The following is a 17,889-nucleotide window of genomic DNA, read 5'->3' as shown; positions in this document are numbered from 1 at the left end:
TGTATCTTTCACAAATGCATATTCTTGCTGCTCGGTCATCTATCCCAACATTGATCACTAGTCAGTACCTTCTTTGTATGCTTGCACTCAGATGTCGACTTCTTGTAGAGGTCAGAGGGCATCGCTCGGTAGGTTGTAAATGGAGACATGGCTTCAGAGGGGTGAGTGGAGTGACGGGAAATTGAAAATGGAGGATAGATCATGAAGCGCTATGGGATATTCTTTAGGTGAGCTTATGTGAAAGTGGTAGTGGATACTCTACCATTGGAATGGTAGCGCCGACAGTATGAGCCTGTTGAAGTGAGCGGAAACTTGATTGAAGAAGCTGAAGACAAATCATGACTCGCTGGAACAACTCCGGAACTTGTGGGAGATCGATCCTGCACTCGTCGAGACCTTGTTACAACCGTGAGAAACAATTTTTGGAGATATGCTCAAAATGCGGAGGACGTTTCGGCGAGTATATAACCCTTTGCCCAGCACATCGGCCTGCAAGGTTCAGCAGATCTAGCCATTTTCTGGAACATCTCTCCAGTCTCCAGCTTCAGAGCAATCCGGTCCTCGGGCAAACTCAATTGCACACTCGGCCATCCCGTCAAAATGGTACGAGGAGATTAAGCTTACGAGGATACCCACATATGAGAAAGTCAAATTATTTCGGGATGATCCAGATCTTCCTTGCGTGGTTCATGCTGTCTTGACACAATCTGAAACCCACAACAGAGGAGTCGTAACTTCAGCCATGAATGTCAGAGGAAATTGTTGGAATAAAGAAAGCCATGGAACACCAACAGAGCCAGGGGAAAAATTTATTCTTTTCGACTTTCCGTTGATTGCAGATGCAAGTGTCGGTCGTGTAACCCGGACAGTGGAAGAAGTTCGGATGCCAAGCAACATTAGAGAGAGACAAGGCTCGTGTTCAACGCTTCACGAGATCTTTTCTGGAGTCCGTTCCTCGTAGACTGGGGTAGTCCCTTGGCAAGGCACTTTACCTGCAACCTGTGGTGGCTATTGAAATTGAAATGAGATGAAGTGATGTATTGATAGGAAACGAGGCAATGTGGTTCGGAGGTGGACTTATTTACAGAACATGAACTTCGCTTTCGGGTTTTGAAGGCTGGACATCAGGAATGAGGAGACGCTCGCTTCCATTATTAGTGCTGAGTATGATCAATACCGATCAATCACTGGTGCCGTCACTCTCACAGGGCTTCTCTCCACAGGACTTTGTGGCGAAGCTCAGCCTCCCTGCCGCAGCAGAACCTTACTCTCACTTCCAACACTTCTTACTGGCTTCTAGACGCGATCAACAGTGCTAAACCAATGCGCTACCAGCCCTAACGCCACCAACCAATAAACTCCTGCGGGTGTCTGCAGTAGCAGAGCAGCCTCCCGCTCCAGGCCTCAATCACAGTCAGGATGTCGATATCCGCAGGACTTCTTCTCTGCATGAGGAATGCACTTCAGTTGATATGCACTCACTTATGCAAGCACTTATTGATTCCAACGCACCAAGCCTGCAGTGTCACTTCGTCATCCCACACTTGCTTGATGCCACGTCGGTTTCCCCTCAATGTTCCCCGATTCCCCCTCACCAATTCCCCTCCAACATCCCATCTTCCACCAGTTTACGATCCCGAAGACCCCGAAACTAAGGGGCAAGCGGGATGAAATGTGTCAAGCCTTTTCAGAAGTTCAAAACAGAAGCCTCTCCGGTTTCATGCCCGTGCCCGCTTTGAGCTGGTCCTGGTGCTGGATTGCTGCGAGAGCCTTGCGCACAAGGTGTGTGAGGCAAGGTATGCGGCGGATGCTTGGTAGTGCTCCACCACCCCCCGTAATATCACACCAACAGTTAGTTCTGATGATAATGCACTCCACTCGTACAGTGTTATATCGAAGGATGCTCCCGTCAGCCTTTCCTACGCCTGTGGCTTTCCCACTTGTCGCTCTCTCTCCATCCTACAGCCTCATCTTAGAATAGATCCCCTCCGGATCTATCTTATCTCATCGTTCCTCTTCGTTCCACTTCGCGTCATTCCTGGACAGAACGTTCTCATGCTGTACTGATCAATGTTTGCAAAGGCACAGCAAGTACACCGATGCTGAAGACCTCCTTTATCTACCTTCCCCAGCTCAATTGAGTCTTTACGATGTCGAAAGAACCAACAGACCGTCGAAGTCTCCTGAAGCCGCAGATCAGCGACCTCTCCGATTCCCCCTCGATGAGCTCGACTACTCCTTCTCCAGACCTTCGAGGTACATTCCACAGAGCGGACACAATGTCTGGTGACTTTACAGATCCTTCTCCACGATATACATCGCCAATTCCTACAATTCAGGCTTTCCAACCAATGGATTCACAAGTTCAGGGACTGGGAATATCGGACAGGAGGCATTCGATACAACGAGTACCTGTTGGAAGTCGAAACTCGGATACAATCTCTCCTCTCGATCCTCCAACACCCTTTACACCATCGATGAATGCGAAAGGCTCTCCGAATATCGGCCAATTTATCAATTCGCCTGGAACGAGCGTGCCTGGATCTGCGAATCCTCTACTTTCTCCTGCGTGGCCGGCTCGAGATGGATACAGTACCGGGGGCTCGAGGGACCCTTCGTTGGACGAACAAGATATCACGAAGGGGAGGAGTGTAATGGTGGATAATATCGATTTGGGATATCAGAGTACGAGGGACCAGCAATCTGGACCGCCCTCAATGAATAATGATAATAATGACATGACGAGTAGGTGCGCTCAAGAGTGGTAGTGAACTATGCTGACTTCTGCAGGACTCTTTGCGCCTACACCAGGGTGTGCTGCGAAAAACAACATACATTCCAAGAGGAGGAGTTGGCTTTCGATTTCTATTCTTTTCCTCTCGGTTTACTCGACGCTTTTTTCGGGGATATATTTGGTTCTTGCGATCGTACAGCCTCGATATGGGAGAGCGATACACTCAGGAGGAAAGTTGACACCGGAGACGGCATCGATCCTGTTCGCACTGTTCGCAAAAACTATCGAACTGTCCTTCGTTACGGTCTTTGTGACCTTTCTGGGACAGGTGCTGAGTCGGAGATCTCTGGTGAAAAATTCACGAGGGGTGACGATCGCGGAGATGACGATGAGGACTTGGGTTGTTCAGCCGGGATTCATGATCACGCATTGGCAAGCTTTGCAACATGTTGGATTTACGGTTCTAGGATGCATTACATTGACAGCTGCTTTCATGGCTATGTTCTACACTACTGCTTCCGATGCTCTGGTTGCGCCGCATTTGAAGTTTGGAAAGTGGGAGGATAAGGAGATGGTGGGATTAGTGAAAGCCAGTTATGCGAATCCGCCGTATATTGAACAGAGTTGCAAGACGCCGGTTTCTACCAAGGTTGATCCTCTGTACGCGGGGTTGACTTGTTTGTCTGTGGAATATGCAGGACAAGGTATGTCTCTATCTCCTGCTGTATCGCCATCCTAACCAAGTACAGCATATCACAACTCCATCACGTTCCTCGACACCTGGGCTTCTATCAATGCTGGAGGAACAGGTGTATCAACTGACTTGTCCGGCCGACCTCCAGCCCCTGCAATGCTCCACGATAATACTACTGTGATTGGCACTTGGGTCGATACAAATACAAGCGACATGACAGCGTCCTATGCAAAGTACAAGCGGATCGTCAACAATGTCACATTATCGATGCCACACGCCGGGATATTCGCTGCTGCAAGAACGCCTCAGAATGGAGTCCTGCAGCCGGAAGAACTGGCAGGTGTCGGGGAGTACTCTATCGAGGCAGCAGTTGTCAGCCCTAGCTTGAATGTCTTGTGTGTCAATCTCAACAAGACGGAGTTGGCGCCTCTGATTTATACTGAGTTTCCGAATGCCATCACTACGAACAAGAGTGGCATTCCGGGACAACTTCAAGCTTATGATGGTTTTGCAGCCGATGTTCAGGTTATACCCGGAAAGGATTACCTCAACAGGACCGCGGTGGACGATATCTTTGAATGGGGCCCTACCCATGGTCGACAGCCGCCTGTTTTCCCAATGGTATGTTACCACCCCTCATATGATGATAAATCTAATTCGCAATAGTACCCCATGGAATACAACTCTTTGACCAACATCACCGTGGTAAACTCGGATTCCGTTTACATGCTGATCAAAGCTGCGGAAGCCTCAACACCAGATTACACCATCTGCCAGCTGCGATCGTACCTGTCGCCCAATTGTAGTACACTATACAACGTATCCGGAATGAGTGGAGGACGTTTGGAATCACACTGTTACGAAGACAACCGGATGGCATACAACAGATCTGTCGATAACGCTCCATTAGGTGCTCGAAATCTGGATTGGAGAAATGTCGGATCACAATGGATGTTGTCCCTGTCGCTAAACACTGGTATCTCGAATGCCAATTCCTCTACTTCTCGATTACTCGCACAACTCATCCCAACTGTTCCCGGCTGGGGCGATGTGAAGCTCAGCACCCTTACACCCAGTATCTCCGAGACTCTGGCTGTCATGGCTGGCAGTACTTTGCTTCTGAGCTCAACTGACGCGACGTTCCTGCATTACTGGAATTCCACTGCCACGATCCTGGATCCTGGAGTCTACGAGAAGTTCAACGCCACTATTACTTCGCAGCAGTATACTTCCGGCGTGACGCAGAGGTGGCAGGGCATGTTCTACATCGTCCTCGCTCTCGTTTTCGCAACCAACGTCTTCTGCCTGGGATACTTATTCATGCGAAGCGGTCTCGTAACCGACTTCACGGAACTGCAGAACCTTTTCTCGCTCGCAGTCAACAGTCCGCCATCTGCACGACTCCACGGAAGCTGTGGAGGTGGTCCGCAAGGAGATCAGCTGAATGTGGATTTCCATACGGTGCTGGATGATCATTCGGGTCATTTCTATATGAAAGAGGGGGTTGATGTGAGAGGTGGGAGGGCGTATGATATGCGGAGGAGGAATAGTCCAGTGAATTTGAGGCATTTGAAAAGTATGACGAGTTATAGTAAGCTGAGTACCCCTAGAGGTAGTTGGTTATAGATAATGTATATTTAGGGCGGGTGGCTCGTGTTGCCGTACACACTCTCTCATTGGCTGCCTCCGCTTGTGATGTAATTCTTCATTCCGTACTTACCTTATGGTACCTAATGACAGCTTTACGCGCACAAAGTGTTCCGTTTTGCTAATATCCAACCCCGTCTCGAGGTCGGCTTCAACCCGGTCCGGAACGGGTATCTAGCTCGTGGGAGCCGGGCCGACCCCACTTCTACCACAGCATGCAGGCTTGACGCGGGATTGGGTAAGCTTAAGCTAGGTAAGTACGGATACGGAATAAACCCACACCGTTTTTCCTCTAGGCTGCGTAGATATATCTTTTGATATCTTCACTTCCTCACAACGGCACAACACTAAGCCATGGACAAGAATGGAGAAGGGGGAGAACAAGGAATCATGGCAGCCAATATTGAACCACCAGATATCAAGTCTTCAATCGAGCCACCTCAGGCCTCCCAACCTTCGAATTTAGGCGATCGCCCAGCATGCTTCAAGTCTACTATCCAGGAATGCCTCTTCGTTTTAACAGCAACGATGTCTATTGGCATGTCGTCCTTTCTCTATGGGATCTGTACAGTGATTACTGCTCCCATTGGACGAGATCTCAATATGAGTAGTGCGCAAATCACGTGGATCACTGCCTCTTCCTCGTAAGTTCTTCCATCCTCCTCCTCCTTCTACTCACTATGATTCAAAAGAATATACTTACAACTTCCCAACCATCCAGCCTCAGCTCTGGAGCCTTCCTCCTCTTCTTCGCAAAAGTAGCAGACACCTTCGGCCGCCGCTCCCTCCTCCTCACCTCCATGGGCGCCTTCTCCCTCGCCAGCCTCACCACCGGCTTCGCCACAAACGCAATGTACATGGACGTCCTCTGCGGGCTCCTCGGCCTCTTCAGCGCTGCCGCCGTTCCCCCCGCAGTCGGGATTCTCGGTGCGGCTTACGAAGTGCCCTGTAAGAGGAAGAACTACGCTTTTGCGTGTTTTAGTGCGGGGAATCCCGTGGGTTTTGTCATGGGCAGTGTGCTCTCTGGGGTGGTTGCGAGTGTGTTTAATTGGAGGGCGAGCTTTTATCTTCTGGCGATTGTGTATGCGGGGTTCTTTGTGGCGGCTATTTGGACGGTGCCGAGGACGCAGGAGGGGATGACGGAGAAGGTGGAGTGGAGTGTGTTGAAGAAGTTTGATTTGTTGGGGGTGGGGTTGAGCATTACTGGGATTGCATTGTTTTGTTCGAGTTTGACGTGAGATCATCTTCTCTCCGGAGAGAGTATGAAGGAAGCTGACAAGTGTTAGGATTGCTGGTGATGCTCCGAAGGGATGGAGCACCGGATATGTCATTGCACTGCTGGTGCTTGGTGTTGTTCTCATGGTGGGGTTTGTTGGCTGGGAGGCTTTCTACAAGTATCCGCTCATGCCTCTTCACGTTTGGAGGGACAAGAACTTCTCTCTTGTAAGTCACCAGATCCAACTGGGTAATCCAGCTGACCATCAGATAAACGTCGTCGTCCTTCTCGGATTCCTGTCTTTCAACATGAGTGCATTTTGGCTCTCACTGTTCCTGCAGAACGTTCTCGGCTTTTCGTCCTTGAAAGTTGCAATCCATCTTCTTCCCATGGCAATCGGCGGAATTGCCGTCAACATCATTGCGGGTCTGGTACTTCATAAAATCAACAACAAAATTTTGACTGGCATCGGTGCTCTCGCATACCTTGGGTCATCACTTCTCTTGGCGACCATGGAAGTGGATAGCTCCTACTGGGCTTTCATATTTCCTTCATTGCTTCTATCTGTTATTGGAGCTGATTTGGAGTTCAATGTCGCTAATGTGAGTCTTCCTGTTCCTATACGAGAGTCTTAGCTGATTGTTTACAGATGTACGTAATGTCCTCGCTTCCGCCAGCTCAGCAATCTGTTGCGGGTGGGATTTTCAACACAGTGATGAAAATATGCTCTGCAGTTGGACTTGGTATTTCCTCGAGTATCTACAGTGCCCAGAGTGATGGCCATGCTGCTTTGCAGACTGCCTTCCGACCGTACAAGATGGTCTTCTGGTTTGGTGTTGGTGTTTCGGCAGCGGCATTACTCTTTGTTCCATGGTTTAGTATTGGTACGCAGGGGCACATGGAGGAGAGTGCCGAAGTGGTGGCAGTGGTTGGTGGTGGGATGGAAAAGGAGCAGGATCCAGAGACCGTTCAAGAGAAGAAGATATGAGCTTCGATAGCGGGATTCGAGTGCGTTGTAATTTGAGGAGACACATACTCCAGAAGTGGAATTACCGGTAAACGAGCACATCGAGCATAGCCAGCAGAATATGGGAGAGAAAACGCATCAATATTGTTGACGAAGCTGGGATATAAATCAGGGCATTCAAATGACCAGGAATATGATTAAGAACCAAAAATCTATGTAAGTATCTCTAGAAAAACTCTTTCATCTCCGGGCTAATACCCATCAGCGCCAACAAATGAAATAATGTCTCATCTAAGTTCGGTGACTGGAGACTCTATGACCGATGGTCCAGTTTTCTCTCCGGTCTCTGTTGGGCCATCTTCCTCGACAGTCTTCTCTTTCCTGAACTTGAATTTTCCAACTGCCCACTTGTTTCCAAATGCAAACCCAGGATGCATCACAGTTAAAGCTGTACTGGCGAGAATGACCATCACTCCATCCAAGACCATGAATTGTACTTCGCTGTTGGCTAGGCGACCGGAGAAGCCTTCACTCAATTCGACTGATCGGAAGACGGTTCGGACAAAGAGGCAGAGGGTTGCGAACGCGAGAGCTGTCCATTTCAGCGACCATGTAGAAAATTTGGGCATGATGACTTACAGACCAAGAACAACTTGAACTTTCTGTCGTTGTACAAGTCTGCATTCTCAACCTTCCGTTCATCCTTGCGCTTCCTTACGCGAAGAAGAAAGTCGGCACTGCAGACCAGGAAAGCAAACAAGCTCGCAACCTGGAATGATAAACCTGCAACAAGAATGTTGGTACCGATATCAATCTTCCCAGTCAGTCAAATTCAACAAAGGTGTAAAAGGAAGTACCAGATTCTGATTCCACAACGGCACCGAAGCAGCAAGTCCACCTCCACCAGCCTGCACTACCAAACTTATCAAGTCACAAGCCATAAATATCACCGTATACGACCTGGCCCGAATCCTACTCATTCCCTCCCCATACACCATCACAATGCGACCAAGACACAAATAAATTGCCGCAGCAATAAACACCGGCCCAAGTGTCAGAGTGATCAAGTACCACAGGAAATACGCCCGATTAAACGGATCGTAATGCAGCAGGATCCGCGCGACGTAACCCAGAGATTCACACGCTAGACCAAGAAGCATCGAGACGCATACTAGACCAGTCTTGTATTTGATTCCGAGGACGAGTTGTGCGAGCGCGAGCAGGTCGAGCAACACGAGGAAGAGGATGTTGCCGACGAGGGAGGGCTGGTAGTGGATGAAGCCCCAGAGTTTCACGTCACATGTTGCGAGCGTGCAGACGAAGCCGGCGACGTATCCTTCGGGGAGGATCATCTTAAAGGTGTTGTTGGCAATGGTTAGAAAGATGCAGCGATGGGAATTGCTTCACTTTTATCTTCTCCAGATCTTCTGAAGATCAAGATCAAGATCAACATCGAGGTCATCTACCAGCTCGCTTCGCATGTACAGATAGAGTGTACACGATCAATATGCATAACCGAGGCGAGGGGACTTCCCAGCTTTGTCATTGGCGAGCAGGGCGAACAGGGGTGTCTCGGTTACCGGAATTGGTGTGACGACCTGGAAAGCTTAGACCGGGTAAATACACAGGTACTTTCTGTGGCTTGATGAGTGCCAGCCACTATCGGATCTGGGAGAGACGTGATCTGTTTGCTGTATTGACGATAGACGAGATGCTTGATCGTTTATCTTCTTTTAGATTGTGGAGGCGAGTTGTGGGGTGCGGTCGCGTGTACCGTGAGAGCCGCCGATAGTCTGGGGGGATTAGGACGTCACCTGGTACTAGTCCATGGGCTTTCGGAACGGAAACTAGGATTTGATGGTCCTTTGGGCTTGGCTGGGGTAAATAAAAAGGCCGATGAATTTGGACTGCCTGATTCTACCGGTTGCTGATCCATTCCACGTGCACAAGATTTCGTGATCTTCATTCCAGCCTCAAGGCCTGTACAGATAGTCTCGTGGCCATCGCTGACTTTGGATATTGCAAGAACTTTTTCCCCCTAGGTGGAGGATTTCTGGCTGTTTATTCAGTCTCTGGATCTGTACGTGATGTTCAACGTTTGCGCGACCGGTTACTCATTGCTTCGTATTTATTGTCAGCCCTAAGCGAAAAATAAGCACTACCACATGGGAAGATCGCCGTCTCTTGCCTCTTTAGAGATTCCCAATTCGTACTAATGTGGAGTGTAGATCACCAAGAGTTACTAGATATGGTTACTTTCTGCAATCCAGTGTAAGATTGTACGAACAGGCTATTGACGTGTGATGCAATTGAAGTCGGATGAGCAGATAAATACTACTTCTGCCCTAACCTCAAGCCGAGTAGAAGCAGCAACGATCTTTATCACACAACAATGAAGTTCCCAACCTCGATTCTCTCTCTTGTCGGTATTCTGGCCTCGCGTGCTGAAACCGAAACAATCTGCAAGCCATCCCCAAAAGTCACCCCGAAGCCACAATATGAATTCACTATCAACCTCACCCTAGGAGCCGGCACCAACGTCGGTATTGACATCTGGAGCGCCCACCGGACCTATCTCCCGGTCATTGGAGGGACTTTCTGTGCCAAGTGGAACGAAGGAGTTGCCGGTAAAGTTGTGGTCAGTGATTCCGTATCCCTAGCTCGTGATGAAAAGTAACATTTGGAAAGTCCGGCGTTGCCAATTACTACCAAACTGCCAATGGAACTGGCCCGTATAAGCTCGAGCTTGAGTACTTGATTCAGACCTCGGAGATTCCCCCTGCTTCGATTGTGGTCAAGCAGACGGGGTGGGAAGTGAATTTTGTGGGGAGGACGACTTACGTCTTTGAGACGGGAGATTCTAAGTATAGTTTCATTAATAGTGGGGTGTACATTGGCGTGGAGACTGCATATGTGGTGAATGGAACGTCGACTTACTGTGAGTACATTTTGGTGGTCTTGGATTTGTGCTGATTGCTTGAATAGCTTCTGTTGATGGGTATAGTCTCGTTTGAGGACATGTCTCCGACTGCTGATGTGCTGCAGTATTGGAGGGTGGTAGGGTTCGTAGTTGCTATTCAAATCCAAGGTTCTTTGCGAGTAGTAAATACTCCCGGATCATGACTAAATTGTGTAATTCAAAAATCATTAGGCATGAACTAGTTTTACTGCTGACTACAGAGAACGATCATGAAACTTCTTGGCAGAAACATGCATCCATTAATCAAACTACGTTTATAAGTTTGAAATCAGACTGCTCAAAGATTGACTTTGCCATATATATAATTTCCGTCACGACATGTTGATCCCTGTGCTGATGGTCACCATGGTCATCAGCAGTCTCAACACTATCATCAATATCAACAACAACACCCATGCCCATGTTGAAGCGAAATAACATTCAGTGGAGCGAATTCCAACGACAAGGCGTTCATGACTTCCACTGTCCTCATTGAATCCAAATACTTACTCCGTACTGACGATGAATTAGCGCTAAACAGCGACATCAAGGGGTGGACAATCTACCTCAGAGTACGATTGAGCTCAGCCTCTTTGCATGCAGGGCTCGGACAGTCGAAAACCTGCCTCCAACCCCAGTTTGTGAATGCCGGATAATCAGCATAGCTGAAGCATTCTCCTGACTGCCCAGGCTCTTGATCCCTGGTACACAGCGTGTGAATTCCCCAGAGCGCGTTCTGCCCATAGCAAGTATTCTTGCCGTCTCCACCATACGCTATCCAAGTAAAGCAGCCAGGCGCTGACTTTGATACCTTCACGGATCCGACAAAGTTGTGCGGATAGCAGTTATTAGAAGCTACGTTGCCAAGATTATACTCTATGTTCGGCGTCCCAGAGCAGTCATAGTTGGGCCAGAAGGAGACCGTTGCTGCATGAAGAGGGGACAGGAGGATAGATGTGGCAATGACTTTAGTGAATGAGAACTGCATTTTGAGTTTGGTGTATGTTTATGTGGTAGAAGATGAGTTGAGATCGAGAATTGATAACCCATTGACGTCTTCTCTGTCCTTTATATTCCTCTCTGGCTTTCTGTCTGTTCAGTAATACCCATAAATTGAGTAATCATTTCAGACGTAGACAAGCAGAAGTCTCCCGCCGACATGTTGACTGTGCTTGCACTGAACCAATTTTTGAGAAAGAACGAATGTAACGGACTGCAATATAGAAGTTCTGATTACTCGAGACTTGATAGGAAGGCTGTGCTTACATAGCCGTGTTATAGAAACCGTGCTACAGATGCATAATCTCACTGCTGTAAATCCGATCTCCACCTAGCATTCTCGTAAATCTAACTGCCCGACTACTAGCCTGAGTGAGGAGATAGCGCAAACATTGCTGCATACGCTGTTGTTTACAACTTCTTGTTTGTAATTAATCCAGAAGTGTCGTCCACTCATAAAGGCTGATTCTCACCAGCGACCACAGCCGGATTCCCCACCTACCCAGAGAATGTCATCCCAACGCTCAGATTCATACACCAGCCGCAATGGCATGAACAAGGACAGTGATGCGTAAGAGAGGAGCAATCTTCGCGGCACCTGCATTATTACCGCTGCTAGTGATGTCGTGTCCGATTACTCATCCGCCAGCATAAACAAATGGAAGCGAGCTCTTAGCTTGAGACAAGATCAAAGTCTCCTGGACATGCAGCATGCCAACTCTCTTCGAATAACACCAAACACTAATATCTCGCAATATTCCCAGTTGTCATGTACCCATGTCCCCATGAATCCACCATCTACATGGTTTACAATTACCACCTCAGAGAAGCTTAAGGAAAGGGTCAACGTTGCGGCTTCTAGATCCCCATTACCAAAACACCAGACACGTCCTTGCGTTAACAATATGCTGTCCCTACACTCTATTTTGGGACAATATCCCACAGAGATTTCGCCATCGCCTGTACTAACACAAACTATAAGCCCTCTGTTCATGCGGCTTTGCTCACTATCGCCTAGTTTTCTATCTGTCCCCGGCGCGTGCAGATACCCTGTGCAGTTCACCTGATCCAGAAGCGGGAAGTCTCATTTATTAATGCTACCTTAAGCCGAGGTTAGTTCTACTTGCCTCCTCGTTCACTCTCTGTCTCTTCAGGCATAACAAACCGTTCAAAGTTAAATATTGGTTCAAGTGTGATAATATGCCAGCTTAATGCCAAAGGTCAGTTCGAGCGTCAAAGTAGGTCCAGAAGTGTTGATGCCATAGAGGAGTGGTTTATGCAAGTGTAAATAGAGAGTCTTGGGGATTTGTACTCGGCTGTATATAGATCCGAATGAAGAAGAGAGAGCGAGCTTATATGCATGCCGTGAATACCACGGATACGAGCACATTGCTTAATTTTCTATTTTTCATGGAAGATATCTATTCTAAACCAGAAGTGTGTTTCAGAGGCAAAGGTCAAAGCAAATCTATGTAAAGTCAATCAGATTCGTAAAGGTCCTCGTTGAGTTCAGGTAGAGGAAACATGACAGGAGAATCGAGTAAGCCTGTACATCTCGCATTGGCACAAGCCGGAGACAATTGATAATAGGCGCTAGCTTTAAGAGGAGCATATACGACAGCAGAGAAGTTGGTGACGACAATCAAAACCAGACATAGCTCCAGTACCAGCGGTTCCCTGAAACGAATTACACTGGGATTGTCAGCACAAAACTTTGTTATGATGATCACTAGCACGCCGAAGTAGCCTCAAGATAATTAGCCTCAGAAAAGCCAAGTCGAATATTAGTAAAGGTTGGAGGCAAAAGATGTACTGTGACCAGTTTATGCCCTCGAGAAGGATGAGGCCAGAAATGTTTAGTTAATATTGCTCAGAGACTTTTGTCTCTTCGCTGTTGGGTAGCAATGGCACCGGATGCCCCCTGTACACGTGAAGATTCATGCTGAACCGGATCTGCAAACATCAACATAGACTCTGGTAAATAATGGATCAGCAATCGAACTATAATGAGGATAGGCGTATGATGGGGTACTTACTTTTCATCATATGACTGCAAACTAGGCAATGCGGCAATACCACTGATCAGCTCTTGGATTGATGAGTGCACCGCAGAGTCTTCCTCGCCAATAGTAATAGTGATTACAATCGGATTATTTGAATAATTCCGAGCAAAGCCAAGGCGAAACACTGCTAGGGTCCACCGCTCGGTATCAGGGAGAGCAGCTAAGATGAGATTGGTGACATCATTGCCTAAGTCTTGTTCCCACAACTTCGTGAATACCGGGTCGGCGTGAGCTGAGATGTACTTTGCAGCAGCAAAAGTCGAAGCATCCTCGTGTGATGAAAGTCCTTCACCACTAAGACATGTTGGGTTGTTTGTTGCAATGATTTCCTTGTTGCGAATGCCGTAAAGGGGCTTGTCCGCATCATTAATAAAACGAATCGAAGTGCCAGCAGCCTGAGACGAGTGCGGGTACGACTGAACCATCTTGACTTGGCTTTTGACTTTGGTATCGTAGATAGGAGTTTCGCAAGCTTTTATAACTAGAATCTCCTTAGTATCCATCTATTTTGATACGTAGATCCCTGTCATACTCAGCTCCAAGTCGAAATCAAACTTGAATGAACAAAGAAGTCAGACTTCAATGAACAATCGATTCCCGAGTCACCACGAGAAAGAACCTCCTCTTTGTCTCCAACCTTCTCTATTCTGTCTGTTCTTTGGTTTCTTTGAGGTAGACGGCGACGATTTGATCGCAAAATTCATAGCAAGTGGAGGTGGAGGTTCTTGAGTTTAGATCGAAACTCGTCTTTAAAGGTTTGGTGGGCCGAGGGTGGCTCGAGTGTAAAGGGGTACAAGTCTGTGTAGTGTCAAAGGCTCGCATTCGTATCTACTATGACGGCCTCGCCTTAAAGGCGGGCGGCGTCTGACTAAGCGGCGTCGGCCTCATCGTTCCTGCTAACATCGAGCGACCTCCAAGGTTAACCGGAAGAAGCATCGCACTGTTGCTTGGACAAAGAGCTCTTGCAGCTTGTTGGCTCAAGCTGCGTCCCCTGCAGGAGATGTGCATGTGGCCGTCCAGGTAATGCAATTGCTGGCCCCATAGCTGTGAACGCCATAGCATAATGGGCTGCAAAGTTTTGCATTGTTCACAAAAACCACAGTGCCTTGAAAGGATTCACCGGGCGATCGAGATTTCAAAAGTACCCAAGAAAGTGAAGGAAGACTGTGCAGTCGTTCTGTAGGCGCTAGGACTTCGGGCACTTGTCTTTTGTTTTTCCTTCCTTACTACACAGAACATCAGAAGTCTGTTTTCCTCCCGTTGAGTTTCGCTGATAACTTTGCACCCTGTCTTTGTTCTGCGCCTCATTAAACAGCAAATAGCATGATTGTCGACAAAGACATGGAGACCACAACTCTTGTTCTTAGTGATGTCTAAGTACAATTTCATAGTCAGTACTTTCAACAACGGACGCGGCACCCTATGGTATCATTCTTCCAAGGCACTCTGCGCACCCAGCGATGGAGTTGTCGCTCAGGAGAATACAAAAGATGGTTCCTCTGGATGCTGGGCCTGGCAATAATATTCATAGCGGAGTAGACGCGATATCTGAACAGAAACAATATCTCGTCTACGTTAATGTCATCATTCACCATGAAGATATTGGCGGGGGCAATGTGAGTTCTGACTTTCCTTTTGGAGATCATACCTGGCAGATTTCTTGACTTATTATAGAGAGCTCAAGTTGGAAGACGGGAGATACTGGTATAGGAGGCAGGCGGGCACTATTTAAGAGATCTGCGAGCGATCGTTAATCAGGAGCCTTATGCTTAACTTGACCCAACGGCTCTCTCAACTGTAAAACTATTAGTATTGCGTAATGTGAACAAAGGATTCCTGCTTACTGTTGCTCCTTTACTCGCGCTCTTTGCAATACATGCCGTCTCCTCCGCTAACTCTAGAGCAGCCTTTGCAGCCTCGGCCTCAGCGGCAGCCATGGCCTCAGCGGCGGCCTTGGCCTTAGCCAGGTCCTCAGCTTTCTTGGTCTTAGTAGTAGCAGCCTTAGCTCGCTCAAGGGCAATGTACTGGTCGGCGGCGCCGGAGAAGTCGCGTACTGGTCGTGCTGGCTTTCCCATGGTGGATAAGCTCTATGTGATGGAAAGTAATTGTGGTTAGGTGCAAGTTTGGGATTTGCAAAATGCTTGGAAGCTTGCTGTTCTCAAGGTGGAGGACGGACGCGTGTGTTTGTGTTTTGTTTATACTTGGGTGATAATTATTTGAATCACTATGTCGTGGACTAGTGAATTGGTTATACTATCGTAGAAATAAATCCGGGGATATATCGTTAAGTTTAATAGTTTAGGGCCACTAGTTCGTAAAAGGCTGTAGTACTATAGAGATAACTCTAAGATGCTATAGGGAACGCGAATAAGAGGGAGACCCGGATTTGGTCTAACATGTTATAACATCTTTTACAGGTATTCCTTGAAGGCTAAGGGATATTAGATTGGCTTGACTAGGTTCCGCCCCACTGTCGGAGCTGCAACGCACTTTCCTGAAAAAATGACCTCTCATCTGACAAGAACTTTCTTTCACTATCAATTGTCTGCTAGTTGACAGTCACCAAGATCTTGTAAGTTATAACAGTGATATGATTATTATACTAGGAAAGTGCACCTCCCACGGTGGGGCGGAACCTGCTTTTCCCTTTAAAATATGGGATTAGGGTGGCTCACGCGACAAACACATCAGCATGCAGCGATGATGCCGGAGAGTCCATGTTCACTCGAGGTAGCGGCTCTGGAAAGACTGGGTAAGGAGAATGCGGGTGGGTTTTATGTTGGCAGACTCCACGAACGGTGGCGAAGAGTGATCGGGCTTTGGCTGATTGTCCGATGCGAAATCGATGAGGTGAAGTGCTAACAGAAGCATGAATACCCTCATTCCATCCCGCTACTCAATGCTTACCTAATCACGTGGTCATACCTCAGGCAATTGGGTAGCAATCCAAAGGGGGTCTAGTGTGTGTTTATAATAAGGGCACTTCCGTTACTTGTCTCTGCACCAAGAACCACATACATCCATAGACTGCTGTGTCCTACGCACGAAAGGACAGGACTACAGAAAACCCTGCGTCACTCACCTTTCATTCTACTACCCATATCCTTCAGCATCAATCGTCATCCTCATGGACTTTGACGAGATCACAGAAGCCTCTCACGAGGCGTCTTGCGATGCATGGTTCGATCTCTACAACTCCTTACAAGACGCCCCTCTCTCTAAGTTCGTCTCCAAGTTCCGAGATGATCAACCATGTTGGCAGCAGAGCATAGATTGCGGATCTTTCAACTTCTGTTGCCGATTCGCCTTTGCAGATGGGGTACAATGGATGTTACGCTTTCCAATGCCTGGAAAAGTTATGTACCTCAAGGAACAAGTCAGACGTGAGCTCGGTCCGAAAAAGTACATTCTTAGAGAGACAAAAATCCGCACCCCGAAATTGATTGCGTATGGTATGGAGGACGATTTAGGATTAGGCCCATTTGTGATCACAGAATTTATCAAAGGAAAAACTCTGGATAAGCTGTGGAAAGAAAACCCAAATGAGCCGAGAAGTGGATTGCGATCAGATATCGACGAGAAGGTCCAGGAAATCGTGTATCGACAAGTCGCCTATATCCTGCTTGAGCTTGCTGAGCATAAGTTTGATCGGATTGGGTCACTTTCGTCTGATAATGAAGGCTCCTATCCCGTGACGGCTAGACCATTAACTCTCAAGATGAACGAGGTAGCACGAGTAGGGGGTGTGATTAATGGTGGTAAGCCTATCCAAGTTCTTACTACCAATTGCGAAGCGTTTCTTACACCACTGAGACCATTTAAAGGCACCCTTTGAAAGCACGAGCGATTTTTTCAGTCACGTCGGCCAGCAGAATCTTGAGCATCTATTGAAGCAACGCAACAGTGTTGACGACGCTGATGATGCACGCCGCAAGTATACCAACCGCCGTCTTTTCCAGACCATAACCCCTAGCTACATCTCCAAAGATCATAATGATGTTTTCACGTTATTCTGCGACGACTTCCGACCCTCTAATTTCATACTGGACGACGACCTCAAATTGTGGTGGATTGACCTAGAGTGGACGTATGCTGCTCCGTACCAAATGTTGTACTCGCCCCCGCGCTGGCTCTTACTTCGGAATCCTTGTCGGTGGTCTGAAATACCAGGTTTCATGGACTTATTTAAGTCCAAGTTTGAGACATTCCATGGGATTTTGGTAGAGGAAGAATCCAAAAGATTTTTGTCTGCGAAAAGTGATGCAAAGCTCTGTGTAGGAGGAGCTTCAGAGTTGGAAATCCAGCATCTATCCCTGGAGGAGAGTTTCTCAAGTCTCATGAGGAAATCTATGGAGGACGGGAAGTTCTGGTATCATGAGCTTATACGGGAGAGCTTCGACTTTGACGATGAATTTCTTTGGACTCAAGTCGCAGAGACTTCGAAATTGAGCAGCGGTGACGTGGAAATTCCTCATGAAGAAGTGGACTCATTCGTGGCATTAAAGATGGCTGAATTGCATGGATACGAGGAAGCATATGAGGCAATGAAGTCTGAGGAAGAGGAGGTGAAAGCAGAGAAGGTCAAGACAGAGAAGGCAGAAGAGGTATAA

At 47.7% G+C, this 17,889-nt stretch overlaps 7 protein-coding genes across 7 annotated transcripts; 4 read left to right on the top strand and 3 right to left on the bottom strand.

The window, feature by feature from the left end:
• The first annotated feature begins 1,044 nt into the window (after positions 1 to 1,044).
• On the top strand, positions 1,045 to 5,142 carry ONS95_012805 (uncharacterized protein). The gene is made up of 4 exons (XM_058506422.1): positions 1,045 to 2,745; positions 2,791 to 3,438; positions 3,484 to 4,049; positions 4,095 to 5,142. The coding sequence occupies exons 1-4, from the start codon at positions 2,151 to 2,153 to the stop codon at positions 5,052 to 5,054; spliced, it is 2,769 nt and encodes a 922-aa protein (XP_058357149.1). The 5' UTR covers positions 1,045 to 2,150; the 3' UTR covers positions 5,055 to 5,142.
• Positions 5,143 to 5,429: 287 nt separating this feature from the next.
• On the top strand, positions 5,430 to 7,279 carry ONS95_012804 (uncharacterized protein; the record flags this gene model as incomplete). The annotated part of the gene is made up of 5 exons (XM_058506421.1): positions 5,430 to 5,719; positions 5,797 to 6,309; positions 6,362 to 6,518; positions 6,561 to 6,893; positions 6,941 to 7,279. The coding sequence occupies 5 exons, from the start codon at positions 5,430 to 5,432 to the stop codon at positions 7,277 to 7,279; spliced, it is 1,632 nt and encodes a 543-aa protein (XP_058357148.1).
• A 266-nt stretch (positions 7,280 to 7,545) lies between these two features.
• Positions 7,546 to 8,610, bottom strand: ONS95_012803 (uncharacterized protein; the record flags this gene model as incomplete). Its single annotated transcript, XM_058506420.1, has 3 exons — positions 7,546 to 7,850; positions 7,898 to 8,072; positions 8,116 to 8,610. 3 exons carry the CDS (start codon positions 8,608 to 8,610, stop codon positions 7,546 to 7,548), a joined length of 975 nt encoding a protein of 324 aa, XP_058357147.1.
• A 1,040-nt stretch (positions 8,611 to 9,650) lies between these two features.
• Positions 9,651 to 10,272, top strand: ONS95_012802 (uncharacterized protein; the record flags this gene model as incomplete). The annotated part of the gene is made up of 3 exons (XM_058506419.1): positions 9,651 to 9,896; positions 9,947 to 10,196; positions 10,244 to 10,272. 3 exons carry the CDS (start codon positions 9,651 to 9,653, stop codon positions 10,270 to 10,272), a joined length of 525 nt encoding a protein of 174 aa, XP_058357146.1.
• Positions 10,273 to 13,153: 2,881 nt separating this feature from the next.
• Positions 13,154 to 13,704, bottom strand: ONS95_012801 (uncharacterized protein; the record flags this gene model as incomplete). The annotated part of the gene is made up of 2 exons (XM_058506418.1): positions 13,154 to 13,190; positions 13,253 to 13,704. 2 exons carry the CDS (start codon positions 13,702 to 13,704, stop codon positions 13,154 to 13,156), a joined length of 489 nt encoding a protein of 162 aa, XP_058357145.1.
• Positions 13,705 to 15,029: 1,325 nt separating this feature from the next.
• On the bottom strand, positions 15,030 to 15,485 carry ONS95_012800 (uncharacterized protein; the record flags this gene model as incomplete). Its single annotated transcript, XM_058506417.1, has 2 exons — positions 15,124 to 15,485; positions 15,030 to 15,074 (listed from the first exon to the last, which is right to left on the bottom strand). Exons 1-2 carry the CDS (start codon positions 15,352 to 15,354, stop codon positions 15,030 to 15,032), a joined length of 276 nt encoding a protein of 91 aa, XP_058357144.1. The 5' UTR covers positions 15,355 to 15,485.
• A 921-nt stretch (positions 15,486 to 16,406) lies between these two features.
• Positions 16,407 to 17,889, top strand: ONS95_012799 (uncharacterized protein; the record flags this gene model as incomplete). The annotated part of the gene is made up of 2 exons (XM_058506416.1): positions 16,407 to 17,037; positions 17,093 to 17,889. 2 exons carry the CDS (start codon positions 16,407 to 16,409, stop codon positions 17,887 to 17,889), a joined length of 1,428 nt encoding a protein of 475 aa, XP_058357143.1.

The sequence above is a fragment of the Cadophora gregata genome (assembly GCF_030347475.1).
Source record: "Cadophora gregata isolate MNR1 chromosome Unknown scaffold_7, whole genome shotgun sequence".
Classification (NCBI taxonomy): Eukaryota; Fungi; Ascomycota; class Leotiomycetes; order Helotiales; family Ploettnerulaceae; genus Cadophora; species Cadophora gregata.
The sequence above is the reverse complement of the archived record's forward strand: the minus strand, read 5'-3'. Positions and strand labels throughout refer to the sequence as shown.

Excerpts from the sequence above, each read along its gene's own strand:
- ONS95_012805 (XM_058506422.1), top strand. The coding sequence starts at position 2,151 with ATGTCGAAAGAACCAACAGACCGTCGAAGTCTCCTGAAGCCGCAGATC. Across the intron at positions 2,746-2,790 it reads TGATAATAATGACATGACGA|GACTCTTTGCGCCTACACCA; the intron begins GTAGGTGCGCTC and ends TGACTTCTGCAG. Across the intron at positions 4,050-4,094 it reads AGCCGCCTGTTTTCCCAATG|TACCCCATGGAATACAACTC; the intron begins GTATGTTACCAC and ends AATTCGCAATAG.